Source organism: Pongo pygmaeus, chromosome 4 (genome assembly GCF_028885625.2).
Source record: "Pongo pygmaeus isolate AG05252 chromosome 4, NHGRI_mPonPyg2-v2.0_pri, whole genome shotgun sequence".
NCBI lineage: Eukaryota > Metazoa > Chordata > Mammalia > Primates > Hominidae > Pongo > Pongo pygmaeus.
Genome location: NC_072377.2, coordinates 139,074,310 through 139,093,634, shown reverse-complemented (window position 1 = coordinate 139,093,634; position 19,325 = coordinate 139,074,310). Strand labels below are relative to the sequence as shown.

At 55.3% G+C, this 19,325-nt stretch overlaps 1 protein-coding gene across 14 annotated transcripts in view; it reads right to left on the bottom strand.

Moving 5' to 3' along the window:
* Positions 1-19,325, bottom strand: part of JADE2 (jade family PHD finger 2) — a 56,917-nt gene that overhangs the window by 10,114 nt on the left and 27,478 nt on the right. For all 14 annotated transcript variants that reach the window (XM_054488996.2, XM_054488999.2, XM_063665502.1 and 11 more), the window contains 6 exons: positions 19,031-19,188; positions 13,069-13,229; positions 12,102-12,313; positions 10,702-10,869; positions 8,444-8,560; positions 6,465-6,929 (listed from right to left, as the gene is read on the bottom strand). In XM_054488996.2, coding sequence (XP_054344971.1) covers positions 6,465-6,929; positions 8,444-8,560; positions 10,702-10,869; positions 12,102-12,313; positions 13,069-13,229; positions 19,031-19,188 — 1,281 coding nt within the window. The remainder of the gene's footprint in view (positions 1-6,464; positions 6,930-8,443; positions 8,561-10,701; positions 10,870-12,101; positions 12,314-13,068; positions 13,230-19,030; positions 19,189-19,325) is intronic.

Genomic DNA, 19,325 nt, shown 5'->3' with positions numbered 1-19,325 from the left:
GCCAACCCATGTCTATCCACTACACTGGGAACTGAGCCAGGCTCATGCCATGCTGGCCAAGGCTTCCACATCCACACAGCCACCTTCACTCTGCCACAGTGACAGAACTCCTCAGCAGAGAGGGCAGAGGCCTCTCTGACTGCCTCAAGGCCAGCTGGGAAGAGCCCCTTGGGGCCTTAGACACCAGCTTGCTAAGCTCATGGGACATGGACCCTTCCTATAGGTGGTCCCACAGGAAGCACCTGCAGGATGGGCCATGCTACTGCCTGCCCACCTGGCACCTTACCCCAGTGGGCCATCCCTCCCTGGCTGCTCTCAGGGCAGGCCACACTTCTGGAGCCAAGACCAAGCCCCCTCCCTTGAGACACTTCCTTGGTCTTCAGCACAGGATGGAGACTCCATTATCAGGGACAGTTGGCCAAAGCTGTTCAGCTTGAATCCTGGGTCCCACCAGGGTCTTTCTAGCTGGGACCAGGCTGTTTCCCGTTGGGTTCCATCTTCAAGGCTGAGTTCAGTCTTCATGTCCTTAAGCTGGGGTGACATCTGGTTCCAGACCCCCTGCCTGTTGGCATAACCATTTCTCCCAGTCCGAGGGCAGCCAAGATCAGACCTCTCTTCTGGGTATGGGTATCCTCCTTTCTTTCCTGAGCCCGGCTGTGAAGGATGTACCACAAAGGTGGCTCCAGCCTCAGGCCTCCACACGATGCGCTCTGCATGGACTCTCCGTGGCCTTCCACGCTGGTGTGTGCGCCCTCAGCTCAAAGACTGTGAGCACCAGGCCACCCACCTCTGAGCCTCAGCTCCACCTATCCCTATGGCGAGTACCACTCCGGGGGGCCACCCTGGGCTGCAACCACCTGGTCCCACCGTACTGGGATGAACCACCTTCCTGTCAAAACCTGGACCTCCTGAAAACCACCCTCCAACCAGCCTCCTTCCCCCACACCCTTAAGCACTGGCTACAGCTCTGTGGACTTGCACTGTGTGGGGCCTTGGACTCAAGTGAGCAATGCTGCTGGGGCCCCTTTCTTCTCAGGGGAGGTAGGTGCTGACCAACTACTGACAGGACCAGGTGGCTCCGACCCACACTTGGGGGTGCTGAGCAAGGCGTCTTGGACACACAAGCAGCCAGTGGGAGTGGGAGTTGATCACACGGTGGGGGCAGAGCCTGGGAACGAGGAATCCAAGCCAGGCCAGGCTAGGGGAGGCAGAGCAGAGCCTCATGGCAGGAGTCTGAAGGGAGCAGTGAGGAGTGTCGGGGCTGGCAAGGGAGGAGGGCAGGCGCTGAAGCTTGACTGAGCCAGGCCAAGGGAAGCCAGGACTGGATTTTCTTTTTTTTCTTTTGAGACGGGGTCTCGCTCTGTCGCCTAGGCTGGAGCGCAGTGGCATAATCTCGGCTCACTGCAACCTCAGCCTCCTGGGTTGAAGCGATTCTCCTGCCTCAGCCTCCCAAGTAGCTGGGATTACGGGTGCCTAACACCACACCTGACTAATTTTTGTATTTCTAGTAGAGACGGGGTTTCACCATGTTGGCCAGGCTAGTCTTGAACTCCTGATCTCCTGATCCGCCCACCTTGGCCTCCCAAAGTTCTGGGATTACAGGCGTGAGCCACCGCGCCCGGCCCAGGGCTGGATTTTCAGAGTAGTGAGACACTTCCCTTCTCCCCTTAAAACCTCCAGTGGCTTCTGTACGGGATTGAATAGTGTTCCCCCAAATTCAGTTTTACTAGGACCCTCGCAATGTGACCTTATTTGGAAATAGGGTCTCTGTAGATATAAATAGTTAAGATGAGGTCATACTACATTAGGGTGGGCCCTTGATCTACTATGAGTGGAGTCCTGACACAGGGGCCTACAGGGAGAAAGCCATGTGACCTGGCAGAGGCAGAGGCTAGACAGATGTCCGCAGGCCAAGGAACAGCAAAGATTTCTGGCAACCACCAGAAGCTGGGAGGCACGGAAGAGACTCTCCCGCAGAGCCTCTGGCAGGAACTAATCCTGCTGACACCTCAACCTTGGGCTTCCAGCCTCCAAAACCGTGAGGATGAATCTCACCATCCAGCTGGTGGCACGCGGGCAGGCCTAGGAAACTTAACAGGGATGCTGAGCATGAGATGCTGGCAGCCTTTAAAAGGGACTTGGTGTGGAGCTCAAGAGGGAGGGGCAGCCAGCACCCCCACGTGGGGCAAAACTGTGAGCAGCCGTGAAAGACAGTGGAGCCTGAGGCCTCCAGCCCTGGGAGTGAGCAGTCAGGGGAGAGCAGTGGATGACCATTGAGGCCAAGGAGCAGCCAGAGAGGGAGAGGGGTAAACCAGGACCTCAGGGGGGACCTGGTCAGAGCATCACAGGAAAAGGACTCCAAGACTAAGGGCAGGTCTGACTGTGGCAGCCGCTGCTCAGAGGATCGGGGGATGGAGAGGTGGGCAGGGGCGGCCGCAGGCGGCCCAGGTGGCAGGCTCTGGGATGTGGCGGAAACCCGGCCAGAGTGGGCAGAAAGGATGCAAATACCATGAGGGATGACAGGAAAGGAGAGATGGGGGTGGGAGTGGAAGAACCCACGACTAGAGGGAAATAGGGAGGGAGGATTCGCTTTTGAAGATGAGAGAGGGTTGAACAGATTCAAATATTGGTGGAAAAGGACCCGCAGAGGGGATGAAGAAAAGACAGACTCGTGAGCTGCAGGTGTGGGCTGGAAAAGAGCACCTGTGGGGGAAGGAAGACAGGAGGGAAGGGAAGAGAATGGACCGAGAGGCTCGGCTGGCAGGAAGTTAGAGGCCCTGGTATGAGGACAGAGGGGACGCTGTCCTGAGGGAGGCAGGGCTCAGCATGTGGGCAGCAGGTATGAGGTGGGGTGTGCGGCAGGGACTGCCCTGCTCAGCGCTGTGGGATTTCTCCTGGTGGAGGGAGTGGCTCTTACTGGGTGAGGCTCTGCCAGGGGTCTGGCCTCAGTGAGGGACAAGGGCTGGGGCATAGCAGGCCAGTGCCATACAGAGAGTGAGTGAAGAAAGCAGGACAAAGAAGGGTGGAGGGCCTGGGAGACAAGTAAGCAGGGAGAGCAGTATACTGAGGGCAGGGAGCAGGATGTGGCAATTTCTGGGCTACTGACCTGGGAGCAGCTGGAGGTGGTGACTGGGCTTCGGTGAGGCAAGGGCACTAATGGGTTGGGGGAGCCCTAGAGATGGAAGGCACAGGGGCAGAAGAGCCAGAGGTCTGCAGGGTGGAGCTGCCCAGGACAAGGTTGGCTTTGGTGGGAGGCCAAAGGGACCACCATCCAGGCACTGAGGCCAGGACCCACTTCCTGCGGAGCCTTTCCCTCCTTGGGAAGTTGTCCCATATCATCCTCTGGGCAGGTGTGTGTCTTAGAGCCGCCTCCACCCTCTTGGCCTCCTCCTCAGGCCAGGTCAGGCTCCCAAATAAACTCCTGGTGACCAGAGCCACAGCCACAAGCAGCAAGTCCCTGCACAGCCTGCTTGTCAGCACGGTTGCTAGGGGACACCAGCCGGCACTTGTCGGGCTGATCAACAGTGCTGCAATTTTTTTTGTCAGCCGTAAATAACTCTGGGAGGCTGCAGTGGCCATGCCTTCCGAGTGTCCGCCGGGGCCGAGGCCCAAGGCTGAAATTTTAGGAAAGCACATCTGGTTGACCGTAAAATGGGATTTCATGCCAGCAGCAGCCCCGGCTCCTGTTTCTCTCAGCAAAACCCCTGCCTGGCTGAGGAGGAACGAATCAATCTGGGAGGATGCTGGGTTCCCAGGCCCTAGCACTGGGCCTGCCCTTTTGGTCCTCTGTGGATCCCACCCTCAGAGCACACGGGCTGGGCTCCCTTCTTCTAAGAGCCAAATGCTGATGGGCCAGGACAGTAACAACAATCACGGCCAACAATGGAGGGCACTGTGCTAAGCTCTGTCCCCCACATGCACTGTGACCCCAAGGTCAGTCTGACCCTTATTCCCATTTTACAGACATAGAAACTGAAACTCAGAGAAGTAGAAACTGAAACAAAGAAGGTACAGAGCTGGGAGTGCAGGAACTGGATGCAAAGTCAGGCTACCAAGTCCTCCACCTCAAGCCCTGCCCCATCTTCCGATGATTCCCGCCCAGGCTGGCTTAGTGCCCAGTTACAGGCTGGATACTCCCGGCTGCTGGCACTGGGCCACGGTCCGAGACTGGGCCCGCTGGCCAGGCCACCAACCACCACGGGCCTTTGCAGAAAGCCTGCCTCGTGGCAGGGTTCTTGTCGCTGTTCATTCACCCAAGTTGCAAATGTGTGACCTGGAAAGGCCTTGAGGCTGGGCGCTGATGGGGGTCAGCTTGGCTCATGGTTGTCCCTCCTCGGCCCTGCCAGGGCTGTGCATGCCCCTGCCCTCATCGAAGCTGATGCCCGCCAGCCCAGTTTGGTGGCTGCTCAGGAAGCAGCATTTGACAGGGCCCCCTGAGCCGTAAGAGGCTGCACATACTTCAAAATTGGCCCTGCTTCCTCTTCCCGGAGGAGGAGTGGGATGGTTCACACCTGACTCTGGAGTGCTCTGGCTCCCACCGCAGGGGTCTGTGCAGCAGCTCTCATTCCCCGGAACCCCAGAGCCTGCCAACCTCAGCCCCAGGCCCCACCTGAACCAGCCAACACCGGGGTGGGAAGATTAGGGGACTGATAAAGGGATGTTTTGCCCAGGAAATTTACAGAATAGAGAATAAGCCAACAACTCCTTTTCTGCCCCTGACTGAGGTCCAAATTCAAGCTCAAAACCCTTGGAATGGAGTTCCTCTAAGACTTCCTGTTATTCGTCTCTCTGAGCCCCAGTTTCCTCATCTGCTCAGCAGGGCTGGGAGGATCTTCCTCAAGTCTCTTTTTCCAGGATGATGACTACATAAATGAGTCAGCCCTTGACCTCCCTGGACAACCCAGCCAGGGACAGACACGTGGGCTGACCAGCACAGAACAGGGAGGTCAGTTCTGAGGGGTTGTTTGGGAAACAGCAGGAGTAAAAGCAGGTGTTTCCGCTGGAGATCCAGCGGGTGGAGACATGGTGGCCTGAAGAAGACTCTGGAAGCAGCTTCCATCCCAGAAGGTCTTACACCTGATGCCCCTGCCACATGTGACAGGAGGCTGGGCTGGCCAGGAGGTGGTGGCGGCAATGTAGGTAGCCTTGCCCTCTGTCCTGGCTGGAGCCAGGGACATCTGGTTCCTCCCACCCCCACCTCTTCCTTCTGGCCTGGTGGCAAGCTGGCTGCCAGGCAGTGAGGGCTCTCCGGGGCCAATAGGTCATTTCCCTCTTGAACAGGCTCCAGGGCAGATGAGTGGGAAGGAGGGGAGTGGGGAAGCTGGGTCCAGTGTCCCTTCCCTGACAGTACAACACCCTCAGAGATGTTCTACCCATTTTACAGCCTTGCCCACTGCGATGCAGATAAGAAAAGCAGCTGCCTTGGGTCACACAAAGCTCCCTGCATGCTCCTGCCCAGGGCTGTTTCCTGACAGGACCCAGGGAGAGGGTGAGCATGTATGTCTGAACCCAGGGGAGACACTGTGACATGGTCCCATACGCTCTGGAACCCTAGAAATGTCCCAGAGAGGAGAGGCCAGAACAGCCTGTGGGGTTCAGAGGACTGGACAAGGATCCAGAAATCCTGCTTCATTTCACTCAGCCCCCTGGACCAAGCCACCGTCATCTGTTTCCCAGCACACAGCTGGGGGCGGTTTTCAGCCAGCCCACCCATTCCAGACTCTGGGACTTCTCCTCCAGGGAGCGTTGGGTGCAAGTCCCGGCCAGTGTGTCAGTCCCTCCTTAGCACTTCTGCAGCTTCCAGACACACTGTGATCCACCAGCCCAGTCTCATGCGATCCACCAGCCCCTTTCACCTCTTCCTTCCACTCCACCGTTCCTTGAGTCCACCCTGTCTCCTTCGTGCCTCTGTTCTGTTCGCCCAGCCCCCCAATGGAGCCGTGTTTACCCATCTACCCTGCCCTGGCCTGGCACGTGCCTGTTTGGCTGCTCCTGGCTCTTGATGCCCCTGGCTTTCAGCATGGGTAACGGGGACAGCTTGGGAAGCCCCAGTTCCTCCTCTGCCTCAGATTCTCAATGCAAGCTCATGTGTTAGGACCAGGCGGGGCCCACAGAGGCAAGCAAGTGCCAGAAGCCTGGGTCCTCACCCTAGCTCTGGCGCTCTCAGCTTCATGACCTTGGCAGGGCCCCCACCATTCACCAGGCCTGTGATAGGGCTAGGACAAGAGGGACTCGGAGACTCAAGAACTGGACTCTTCTCTGTTCTGTAAAGTGTCAGTCACCCCCATACTCTTTGGGATCTGAAAGCCCTCAGCCCCTTGGCAGGCTCCTGCAGCAGAGCCGGTCCATCAGAGCTCACAGTTTGAGTCCTGGTGAGTCCTGGCTGCTCCAGGGCAGTGAGTGTGGCATGAAAAGGACTCCTGGACCCACCAGGCAGGGGGTGGGCAGGCGGCATGGGGACTCACCCTCTCTAGGTCTTGCCGCAGATGGGTGAAGAGCTTCAGGCGGCGGTAGAGGACGTCCTGCTCCTGCTGGGCCAGGTTGTCCACCTCGTCGGTCTTGGGGGTCAGCAGCGGCTGGTTGGCATTGGCTTTCCTCTTCAGCTTCCAGTACTGGTAGATGAAGTCGACCAGTGCCTCAGCCAGGTCCAGCCGCTCAGCCACCTCAGCCGGCTCCACCAGCTCGTAGAAGTCCTCCTCTAGCTGCTGCAGCCGCTGCTTGCGCAGGGTCACCTTTTCCAGGTCCTCGCCAGCCTGGCTGGGTTCCGCAGGCTCAGATGTGGGCTCATTACGTGGGCCCCCATCACTGTGCTCCTGGCAGAATGACTTGAACTTGACCTCATCGTTGTCTGCTAATATAGTCCGCATTTCCAGGCCGTGGTCAAAGGCGCATGTGACATGGAACGCTGTGACGCAGGAAGGCATGGAACACTGCGGGGAAAGGAGGGGCAGCATCAGACACGGAGGGCGCCTGGTGGGAGGCGAGAAGACAGAGGGGCTTCCCCCAGGGCTCTACTGAGCATGCAGGATGCTGGAGAGAACCTATACAGAATGGCATGGGCTCCCAACCTCCTGTGCGGGATGGGAGTTATGGCAGGGGAGGAGGAGGAGCTCTGGGGTGCCTGGAAAGGTAACCCATTCAACACCACATGCTTTGGGGAAGTCAATCAGAAGACGGTTGAGAAACACCTCTGGGGACAAGCTGCATTTTTTTTTTTTTTTTGAGACAGAGTCTCACTCTGTTGCCCAGGCTGGAGTGCAGTGGTTCCATCTCACTGCAACCTCCGCTTCCCAGGTTCAAGCGATTCTCCTGCCTCAGCCTCCCAAGTAGCTAGGACTACAGGCATGCACCACCTAGTTTTTGTATTTTTAGAGATGAGGTTTTGCCATGTTGGCCAGGCTGGTCTCGAACTCCTGACCTCAGGTGATCCACCTGCCTCAGCCTCCCAAAGTGCTGGGATTACAGGCGTGAGCCACCGTGCCCGGCCTCAAGCTGCATTTTTGTGTGGGCAAAATGACTTTGGCATCACAGAGCATCAAGAGAAAGGCTGATGATGGGTCACTGGCTCATCTAAGATGGGGACTGTGGTCCCCTTTTTGTCCTCTGGGAAGAGGGGCTGGACTTAAGACCCCTTCCCTCTCCTTTCGTCCAGACAGCTTGAGGCCTGACCCTCTCTCTTAGCCTTGGATGATGATAACTGTGTCAGCAATCATGCACCCAACTATTATGACTGCTGATGCTGCACTCACAAATCCTTTTGAAGGTCCATGGATGGGTGGAGGCACAACTAACGTTTACAATGACAACTCTGTTCCTAAAAGATGAGGGGGACAAAGGATGACTCCCACCTGCACTCCCAAACTATAGACCCAAGGCAACAACATCCCCTGGGAGCTTGTTAAAAATGCAAGTTCTCAGCTTCACTCCAGACCTACTGAGTCAGAGCCTCTCAGGAGTAGGCCCAGCAGTCTATGTTTACCAAGCTCTCCAGGTAATTCTGATGCATGCTAGACTTTGGGAATAGGCTTTGCTAAAGACAGACTGGTACAGCCCTTCCAGTGTCAGGACAGTCTATTAGCTTAGCTAGAGGAGAAGTTTGATTCCTAACCCCTAACGTGTCAAGTTCAATGTCAGAAATGAAGCTAATGTATTCATCAAGCCCCAAGACACTTGCTTTCAGGGAAAGCCAGAGTTCTCAGCACTCCAATGGGGTGATGAGCCTTGGTTCCCCGGGTCTGTTCCCACTCCCTAGAAGACCAGGGGATGGAGAAATGCTCCCCATCAGGTGCGATTCTGACTCTGGCCCCAGTCCCACACCCCTCTGGGGCCCATCGGTCTGCAGCCCCATGGAGGGGAGAAGGTGGTGGCAGCTGCTGTCTGAGGCCCCAAGCATGCCTCTCTCTCAGCCAGCTCCTGGCAGCAAGAGGTGAAGTAGGCCACATACCTGGATGCAGGTGCCTGTGCATTCCTTGCAGAGGCTGCAGGACAGAGCCCAGCGGCTGGCTGGGATATGCGAGATCTTGGTGATGGGCTCCATCTTTTCCGGGCAGCCGATGCTGACCTGGGCAGGACACAGGGGGCTGCATCATTCCTCTCATCCCCAGCCTGCCTCCAGGTATCTCCAAAATGGGGGGTTGTCTGCTGAAACTAGGTGGTGGGCAGACAGGGCAGTGGCTGAGCCCCTGAATCCCAAGTCCCTCCTGACACCAAATAAGCATGGCTCAAAGGCCAGAATTCCTCCTCACTCTCCCAAGCTGACCACTGGATGAGTATGTTAGTGTGTGCTCATCTGAGACTAATCTTAAATTGTCTGTGAATGTGTGAGTGTGCCGTCAGTGTGTGTAGTTGACTGTGTGTATGTGCTTAAGACTGTGTGGGCCTTGACAGAGAGATGCTTTGGTGTGTGCATAGGTACATCCAAGATCCCCCTTCTTTCTACACTCAGGCCTTTGTTAATAACATCTTCAGAGTTCTTGTTACAATTTGTATTTGTATTACTTATTTTTCTAGGCACCAAGAAAAAGCCTCATTGTGGGATCTCCTCTTGAAGGTCTTTAGGGCTCTCCTGGGGATACGCCTTTGCTGAGCCCTTCCTATGGGGACAGGCCTACAACTATGCCCAAGTCTACTGGGCAGAGACCACCCCGCAGCCCAGAGGCAGGGCACATTTGTCTCCCCATTGCTAATGCCTGAGGATGGAAAAAGCAATTCTCTCCAAAGGTCCTGAGCCAAAGGGTCTTCATGATGGAGTCCCTGTTGGTTCTGTCTCTGCCATGCCCAGCCCAGGGTACACTCAGAGGTGGTCCCAGTCTTCAACATGCTGATCTTCAAGCAAGTGCCTACTGCTGACACAAACAACTGTTATCACAGAAGCCTGCACTGTGGGCCCAGGAAGGAGAGTGCCACTTATGGACAGGGCCACCTGGCTTGCTTCTGGGCACAGGCAACACTGGAGTGGGGCCTCAATCTGAGTCAGTCCACACAGCAGGGCTGGGGCTGAAACTCTGGTGCATTTCAACATTTCACATTTCAAATAAAATGGCTGGCCTTCCGGGCACCCAGGACCTCTGCTAACTCACTGACTCTAGACCCAGCCTGTTGCCCGTGGCATTCCCACCTGGACTCAGAAACACACCCACCTCACCATCCTAGCCACAGCCATAGCAGCAGGCCCACTAGCCAACTTCCCATTAGGTTTACCACCTGATTCTCTCTCTCTCTCTCTCTCTTTTTTTTTTTTTTTTTGAGACAGAGTCTCATTCTGTTACCCAGGCAGGAGTGCAGTGGCACGATCTCGGCTCACTGCAATCTCTGTCTCTCGGGTTCAAGTGATTCTTGTGCCTCAGCCACCCAAATAACTGGGATTACAGGCATGTGCCAAGCCCAGCTAATTTTTTTTTTTGTATTTTTAGTAGAGATGGGGTTTCACCATGTTGGCCAGGCTGGTCTTGAACTCCTCACCTCAAGTGATTCACCCACCTCAGCCTCCCACCCGATTCTCTTTTAAGATTGGCTTATCTTTGTTTTGAACATGTGGCTTGACTTTGGTTGGAACCACTGCCTAGGTTTAGATGCACCCCACAACCTGCTTTCCCCTCTAGTCAGCTGCCTGACTTCTGTCCAGACCTCATCCCTATCTCTTGAATCTCCTAGCGGTCCATAACCCCATTTTCTCATAGAAGTTACCACCTAAGCTCTGTCCAAGTCCACAAGCAAAGCTCCCTAAAGCTGTGGCCTGGATTCTTCGCTGGCCCATCACCTGAGATCCCAGTGTGTGTTTTTTTGTTGTTTTATTTTGTTTTTGAGACGGAGTCTTGCTCTGTCACCCAGGCTGGAGTGCAGTGGTGCGATCTCAGTTCACCGCAACCTCCACCTCCCAGGTTCAAGTGGTTCTCCTCCTGCCTCTGCCTCCTCAGTAGCTGGGACTACAGGTGCCTGCCACCACGCACTCCTAATTTTTGTAGAGAGGGGGTTTTGCTATGTTGGCCAGGCTGGTCTTGAATGCCTGAACTCAGGTGATCCACCCGCCTCGGCCTCCCAAAATGCTGGGATTACAGGCGTGAGCCACCGTGCCCGGCTGATCTCACTGTTTTAATGCAAGTCCATCACCTTCTTTTCCCAGTGCTCTGCTACCTGAGTCCCATGCAGACCCACTTCCCCAAGGGCTGTTCCTTGGGCTGCCTCACCTCCACGCTCACCCACCTCAGGAATCCATAGGGCACAGCTGACGTGCACCCACTTGGTCCCACTTCTGGTGGGCTTCAAGGCTCCTCCTCGCTTGGGGCAGAGCAGGCACTTTGGCTGGACACCCAGGGCACACGTCCGGCACAGCCAGCTGCCCGTGGGCACCTTGAGGATCCCATAGCATGCCTAGGAGAGAGCAGGGTGGTCATGAGTCAGTGGAGTTGGCCAATCTGTGTCTGGTCAGCAGTCAGCTGCATTTGGTCCAGTGCCAGCCCCATGCTACACTGCTACACAGCCTCCAGTCTCTGGCACGTACACCTTCTGAGGAGTTACAATGCAAGGAAGGAAGGAAGGGCTCCTGGAAAGCCCTCCTTGGCCTGCTTGTATGCCTGAAATGCCACCATTTCAGTCCTCTGTGAACGGGTTCAGGTCTGCCCTCTGCTGGGAGGAGAGTCAGTTTAGCCAGAGGTTCCTAACCAGCAACAGGCTTTAGGAGAGTCCAAGAATCCCCTTAAGTTGAATACAAAATTGGGTGTGTACTTCCTGGAAACAAGTCCCAGAGCCCTCATATTTCTTACACGGGGACCCATGAAGAAGGTTGCACCCCTCTATGGCTTGGGTGAGACACATGAACCTAAGAGCTGCTGGGTATAAGGGATATGTTTGTTTATACGAGACTTGCACTGCCCACCTACCTGCCAGCCTGGCAAAGTCCCTACCTCTGAGCTCCCCAGGGTCTATTCCAGTGATGATGCGTCAGGGCAGCCTCAAAATCTGGGCCAGAGTGGGTCCACTAGGTCCCAGTCAGGTCTGCAGTCAAGGCCCAGAGATACTCAAGACCTAGAGCCTTGGGCCCCAAACCAAGGGGAGCCTGGCCAGGCTGCACTTGGCACATAAAGCCAGTAATGGTGACAAATACATATAGCCCTTACTAGACTGTTCTAAGCAAAGACCCACAGTAAACAATTTAATCCATGCAACAATCCACTCTTATTTATGCATAACCGAGAAAACACAGGCCCAGAGAGGTTACAAAACTTGCCTAAAGTTACATAGCTTGTGAAGGGCAGAGCCACGATTTGAAATCTGGCAGCTTTGCTCTTGGTCACAGCAGTGGGCTGCCTTTTAGTAAATTCAGGACATGAGGAGCAGAGCAGGAACAGGGCGCAAGGCAGAGAGGGTCTGAGGGAGGCTGATGGGAGAGTGCAGAAAGCCAATGGGCTTTGACTTGAATCTGGCCTGCAGGTCTAAGCCAAGGGGCCCTGGGTGCACATGGCACTACGAAGCACCCACACCATTCCCTTCCTCCTCCTCCTTAAGGGCCTCTGCCCACAGTGCCCCTGGAAAGCCAAGTGGGGGTCTGCCAGGCAGTGTGTGTATACATGACACAGGTGAGGGTGACTGGGGGGTCTGCCCACCTGATGCACACAGACGTTGCACTTGTCACAGAAGACCATCTCGTTGCCATCCTCGCCCTCAGGAGAGCGACACACGTCGCAGACAACATCCTCGTCGTACTCGATGCCCAGCCCCTCCTGCGTCTCAATGGCCCTGGCCATATTCTGGTGGCACAGGGTCTCCAGCTCCTCCAGCACACGCTCTAATGTCAGCTCGTCCAGCTCTGGCCTCTCTGTGAGGAGGACAGCAGGGCATGGTGGTGTTAGGAGCCCAGCCTCCTTCGAGTTTTGCAGAGGACTTGGCTCCTGGAGTTGCAGGAATTCAGGGAAGATGTCTGGGAGAGTTTCTGCCCACCCACTGCGGGACCTGGGAGAAGCAGCTCCATCCTCTGAAAACTGAATGGTCTGGACCATCCCATCTCAAAGGCCCCTGACCTGTCCTGGTGTTCTGACTTTAGACAGCCTGCCTGTGACCACAGGGACACATGTGTACAACTAACATGGAAGTGTCTCTGGGATGCGGCCAGCTCCACGGAGAAGGCACTGCTTGTGCTGTGTGTATGAGGGGACCTCTGAGTGTGGCTGAATAGGGTCGAGTTAGCCCTTCCTGGAACCTATTAGTGGGCTCCAGCCAGGTGGCCCACACCTTCTGACCCCAGCCCCATTTGCCATTCTGACCCCAGCCCTATTTGCCATCCTAGACTCCCCTGCGTGCTCACTTACTCTTCATGTAACATTCATGCTTACCACTGTAGTCCCAAGAGCCCTGTAACTGATGTGGTATTATTGCCCCCACCTGATAGCTGCAGAAACTTCAGGTGGCACAGAGACACTAACCAGTGAGGTCCCCATTCAGTAATGCAGTATGGACACTCCCTCAAGATCCATGCCATACCATAGCCCTGCCTGGGCCACTGTCCCTCTCAGGATGGGGAGAAAACCCTCCCTGCCCAGCCCTGATCTCATTCTTAAAGCAGTGGTCACCTACCCATCTCCTTAAGCTCCGAGTTGATGAGCTCCAGCCAGTAGGCATCAATCTCATCCAAGTCATAGCGGCTGCCCCCTGGCCAATCAGGCTGGGAGCCCTCACCAAGCGTGGTGCCGCTCGGGGATGCCTGGGCAGGGGGGCCTTCCAGTGGTGGGAGGATCCTAGAAAATCAAGACAGGATGTCATGAAGGGAGGGGCCCTCAGCCTGCCGCCCTAGGGGCTCCAGGGAGCTGACCAGTCCAGCTCAGGAGCTGATGGACAAGTGTGATTTGACGTCACACAGGGCCCACCTCCTTCCACCCCCTCCTTCACTTCCTCCTCCACCATCTGCCCACCCTGCAGAGACTCAGATGACTGTGGGTGAACAGGCAATACACAGAAGACCCAAAGGGTAGTAGGGCACAGTGGGGGATGGGAATCAGGGCTGATCCACAGCCTTGCTCACCCCATAAACATCCACTTGCCAGAGCGCATCCCACTTCCTGCCATCAGGGTAGCTGGGCCTTAGCTAAAGCCCCGCAGTTTGGATCTAACCCTGCTAGGGCCTGTAGGAGATATCCCATGTGCCGTCATGGGCAATGCCCTGTGCCAGCAACAAGTGAGGTAGTGCCAGCTGGATTCTAGGTCCTTCGGCATACTCCTCAAGGCTGCGGACAAGGCAGGGGTTGTCTACGTACTCTCAGAAGCCCAAGCCCCCTTTTTACCAACAGCCTGAAAACTCCATTGACTTGAGTAGAACTGAGGCCACGTCTCCTACCTGGTTACATGGCTGCAGCCCAGGGTGACCCTTTCCAGACAAAAGGTCCACATGCCACCCTGCCCTTCTCCCAGATACAATGTCATGTGAGCAGTGATTGTCCTGCTACACAGTGTTACCTGGCCCCACAACCAAGACAGAGGCCAAATCCCTTGGATACAAAGATGTGCCTGCTGCAGTCCCAGGATCCCTCCCCAGCTCAGCCTTCCTTTGTGGCCACAGCTCTGCCACTGAGGCATCTTGGAGAGGCCTGGCCACAGGGTGTGGACTCAAAGCCCAGCTTCACCACTTATTGTGTGACTCTGGGGAAGCCACTCAACTTCTCTGGGCCCCAGTGTTCCCATCCCCCAAAATGGGTTAATAATAATAGTACCAGGCTGGGTGTGGTGGCTCATGCCTGTAATCCCAGCATTTTGGGAGGCCAAGGTAGGTGGATCACCTGAGATCAGGAGTTCGAGACCAGCCTGACCAACATGGGGAAACCCCATCTCTACTAAAAATACAAATTTACCCAGGCGTGGTGGTGTATGCCTGTAATCCCAGCTACTTAGGAGGCTGAGGCAGGAGAATTGCTTGAACCCGGGAGGCTGAGGCTGTGGTGAGCAGAGATTGTGCCACTGCACTCCAGCCTTGGCAACAAGAGCGAAGCTCCGTCTCAATAATAATAATAGTAATAATAATAATAATAACAACACCACCACCACCACCACCACCTACCTTATGTGGTTGGTGAGAGGATTAAATGGATTAATGTTTGCAAAACTCTTAGGAAAGTGCCTGACACACAGTAATCAGTGTGTGTGTGTGTGTGTATGTGTGTGTTTGTGTGCTGTGTGTGGTGTGTTTTATGTGATGTGTGTGGTGTGTGTGTATGTGCTGTGTGATGTGTGTGTGTGCATGTGGTGTGTGTGGAGTGTGTTTTGTGTGATGTGTGAGGTGTGTGTGTGGTGTGTGTGATGTGTGTGTGTGTGTGTGTGTATGTGTGTGTTGAGACCTTGGGATGTTACCCCTCTCCTGAAATGGAATATAGGGGGCATTTTGCCTCAGGAGGGCACGGTTTCCCCTTGGCTCAGCTGTGTGCTGCCCCTCAGTTCCTGATGCCAGTTCAAAAAGCCAGCTCTTCCCACCCCCCACTGGTTGCCATGGTTATTACTTCACAGCCTGGCCTCCATCTGGCCAGCTCTGCCAGGGCGGGGAGGCCCCTTACTTGAGAGGCATCCTGGGGTCGGGGGCAAGGCTGCCAGAAGCTGTGACTCAGCGCTGACAGGGAGGGAGGGGCAGGGCTTTAGATGGCACAGAGACACGGCAGAGCTGTGGCGAGGGCTCCTGGGCTTCCCCACCACCACACCCAATGTCAGCAAAAAGGGCAGGAAGGATGAAGGAGACGGGCAGGCAGGGGCCCAACCCGGGAGAGAGAATGGCCTCCAAGCCAGGGGGAAGGCCTATATAAGGTCGAGGGGGCACGGAGAAGGGGAAGGGGCTTGGCACCACCTTTTCCCACACAAGAGGCCCAATGAAGGAAGGTTCTAGGTCATGATCAGGGTATGACCACACCCCACACTAACAGGTGATTCCAGTGGAAGCAATACTAATACCCTCGGTCCAACACAATTCTGCCTTTCCCCATGAAACTGTTACTTAACAAACACATTCTTTTAAAAATGCAGCCTGTAATTTGGTTGTGAACCAGCTTTGATTGTGCCCTAAGTACATGCTGAGTGGGGGTGTCCGGAAGCCCACCACTTCCTGGCATAACTACCCACATCTGCTTGCCTGGTCAGCGGCCACCTGGCCAAGCCTCTGGGGCTCAAGATCACTGTGCTTCTTCTGAAGAGCCAAGGTGAAGGGACTCACAATCAGAAGGTATCTGCTGTGCTTCCTGGGTCTCTCGTCTTCATCTGTGTGCCCCCTTCTGGCTCTGGCTCTGAAGGAAGCTCTCCTACCAGGCATGGACTGACCTGACCCTAGGCCAAGGCATCACCCTCAGCTGTAGCCAGGAGGACAGAGGTCAGCGGGGAGGAGGGCATCAGCTGGCTGGGATCTATGGGAGGGGAGGGGGTCTTCACCCCAGAAGACCAGACACACACCAGAGGTGGGTTCTACCCTGGCTGAGACTTCTGGCCCCAGTGAGGGGCAGGACAGGCCCTCACTCAATTCAGTCTGGAGAGGAGTGAGACAAGTGCTCATTGTTCAGACAGATTTCAGACCATGAGGTGGGCAAACCCACCCGAAGGCCAGGGAGGGAGGGACAGAGGGGGCCTGGGGTGGCAGCTGGGGGAGGGCAGCCAGAACCAGCATGCTGGGATGAAAGGGGCACAGGGCTCTGTCTCTGGGCCTCACAGGGGCAGCCCAGGCCTTGTTCCCGGGGCCTTTGATTTCCTGGCCCAGCCCACTAGGCCCCGGTGGCCATGCAGGGAATTCCCCAGAATTTCCCGACTTCCTCATCTATAAAATGGGGACAGTTACATGTAGTTTGTAAAGCTAATATGATTGTTAAATGAGAAGATAAACACAGGCTCAGCATAGCAAGTCCTCAAGAACAGGGTTTCTCTAACAATTCTGACCCTGGCGGCTACCAGGCAGCCTTCCAGATGAGGGCTGTGCAGTGGGAGGTGCCAGGAGGATGCAGTGGCTGGGCCGGAGGGAGACAGCAGCAGAAGAGGCATGGAGATGTCTCTAACGGAGCACTTCCCCACCCCCAGTCCATCCTCTCCAAAGATCACGGACAGGCCAGGAGTGCCCGGCTCACGTCAGCTTAGCACAGCCATGCCTATGCTGGGAATGCACCTCGTAAAGCCAAAGCAGCCGGAACACGTGCTCTCCTCTTGATGTCAACAGATAAAGCACCCTACAGGCAGACTGAAGCCAAGCTACTGGTGTGGAAACATCTGCAATTAATTACCCAGGCCAGGAGATGTTTCCGGAACCAACTGACGCTGACATCAAGTAAAGAGGACAGACCGCTGGGCCAAGCCTAATCAAGACTGACCTCGCTCTGCCCACTTGGTGGCCTGCCCTTGCCCCCGTCACCCTGGGCACTGGTATGTGTGGCAGTGACCTGGCATGCATATTCTCACTTCTGGAGAGGCCTGGGGCACCCCTGATTCTCTGAAGACCCCAGACAAGTGTTAATAAACACTCAGCCGTCAGGAGTCACTGGAACAGGATTGCCTGCCCCCTCCCCTTCCAATCCCCACAGATCACCCTATTGGGGCTTCAAGTCTGCTGTGCCTATCATCCAATCATAGGTGCAGCTGCCAGGAAACGAGGGTGCCAACATCAAGGGAGGTAACAGCTGTGATCTTTGCCCCAGGCCTGGTCTACATGGGATCGAGCAAGAGCCACGAGGTTGCCAAGGCCAGGAGTAGACAGCCAAAACCCCAAGCTGCCCAGACCAGGCAGACTGGTGGGTGGGGGAGGCCAGGACACAAGACCCCTCTGCCCTGAGACATGACTTGGAGGGTTTCCCAGGTTGCATAAAGAAGCACTCGGCTGAACTCCGTAGCTGGAGGCAAGACCCAGGGCCATGTGGCTACCTCCTGACAAGAGCGGCCAGGGGTCTCTCTGCCTCATGAGACCAGAAGAGTATAAAGCCCAGAGGACTCATCTCTGAACATCCCTGGCAGGGGAACCTACCCAGAGGCCGGTAACAGCAATGGCTTCCTGAACATCTGCTGTATGCCAGGCACTTGACTCCCCCTCTAAGAACTCCCGTAAAAGGTTCAAGATGTCAAAAGCATGGCTTAAGGCCAGGCGCGGTGGCTCACGCCTGTAATCCCAGCACTTTGGGAGGCCGAGGTGGGCGGATCATGAGGTCAGGAGATCGAGACCAGCCTGGTTAACACGGTGAAACCCCGTCTCTACTAAAAATACAAAAATTAGCCAGGCGTGGTGGCACGCACCTGTCATCCCAGCTACTCAGGAGGCTGAGGCAGGAGAATCGCATGAACCCAGGAGTCTGAGGTTGCAGTGAGCCAAGATCGCACCACTGCACTCCAGCCTGGCGAAAGAGCGAGACTCCATCTCAAAAAAAAAAGAAAAGAATAAAAGAAAAAAAAGCATGCCATATCTCACTCTTAAAGACTAGTGAAAAGTCTGGAGATTTCCCTGATCAGAACTGCTTTGGGACTGGGCATGGTGGCTCATGCCTGTAATCCCAGCATTTTGGGAGGCTGAGACAGGAGGGTTGCTTGAGCCCAGGAGTTAGAGACTAGCCTGAGCAACATAGCAAGACCTTGTCTATACTAACAATCAAAAAAATTAGCCACGTGTGGGTGGCATGTGCCTATGGTGGGAGGATCACTTGAGGCTGGGAGGTTGAGGCTGCAGTGAGCTGAGATTGCACCACTGCACTCCAGCCTGGGTAACAGAGTGAGACCTTGTCAAAAAAAAAAAAAAAAAAAAAACAAGGCCGGGCCCAGAGGCTTACAGCTGGCTACCTGCAATCCCAGCACTTTCGGAGGCCAGCCAAGGCAGTGGACAGATCGCTTGAGCCCAGGAGTTCAAGACCAGCCTGGGCAACATGGCAAATCCCCATCTCTACACAAAACATGAAAATTAGCTAGGTGTGGTGGCATGAGCCTGTAGTCCTAGCTACTTGGGAGGCTGAGGTGGGAGGACTGCTTGGAGGTGGGAGGACTGCTTGAACCTGGGAGGTCAAGGCTGCAGTGGGCCAAGATTGCACCACTGCACTCCAGCCTGGGGGACAGAGTAAGACCCTGTTTCTAAAAAGTAAAAAAAGAAAGAAAAAAGGACTGCTTTGGGGCCCAGTTTGGATCAACATTACAGAGTGCTTGCTGTGTGCCAGGCCTGGTGCCAAGTGCCTTCCATGCGTCATTTCATTCCATTATCTCAACATTACAACTGCATGAGTAGGTTAGTTATTGTTAGCATTCCAATTTCATAGATAAGGAAACTGAGGCCCAGAGAGATTACATTTCTGGTCTAAGGCCACACTGAACATGAGTGTCAACAGGAACGCAAGCATTCTGGCTCTACAGCCAAGCCCGAGCCCAACTCCCTAACCTCTCAGTTAAACCGCCAGTATTTCTGGAACATTTCAATGGTTTGTTGGAAAAGGGAATGGAATACAGAATAGAGATGGACTAGAAAGGAATTCCAGGACTGGCAGGTCACCTACCTGGAAAGCAGCCTCCCCTTCCTCCCCTGTCCCAATGGCCCCCTAGGCGGGGCTGCCTGGCTCACCTCACTACGGGCTCTGGGATGGCCTCTGCCCCGGCAGGCACCTGCACACCTTTCTCCCATTCCTGTCGCCATGGGTCTGCCAGGATGTAGTAGTCATCCGGGCTGAGCTGGTATGAGTCCGGGATCTTCATGGCTGTGATCAAGTCTGTCCGGAAAACCTGTGAGGAGCAAGAGGGGAGAAAGTGACTTCAGACTGCCTCAGGGCAGTCTGCCCCACAGGCCAGAGGAAGAGGCAGATACATGCAACTCAAGTGGACATTCTGCCTGCGCACTTAGAAATAAGACAAAATAAAAG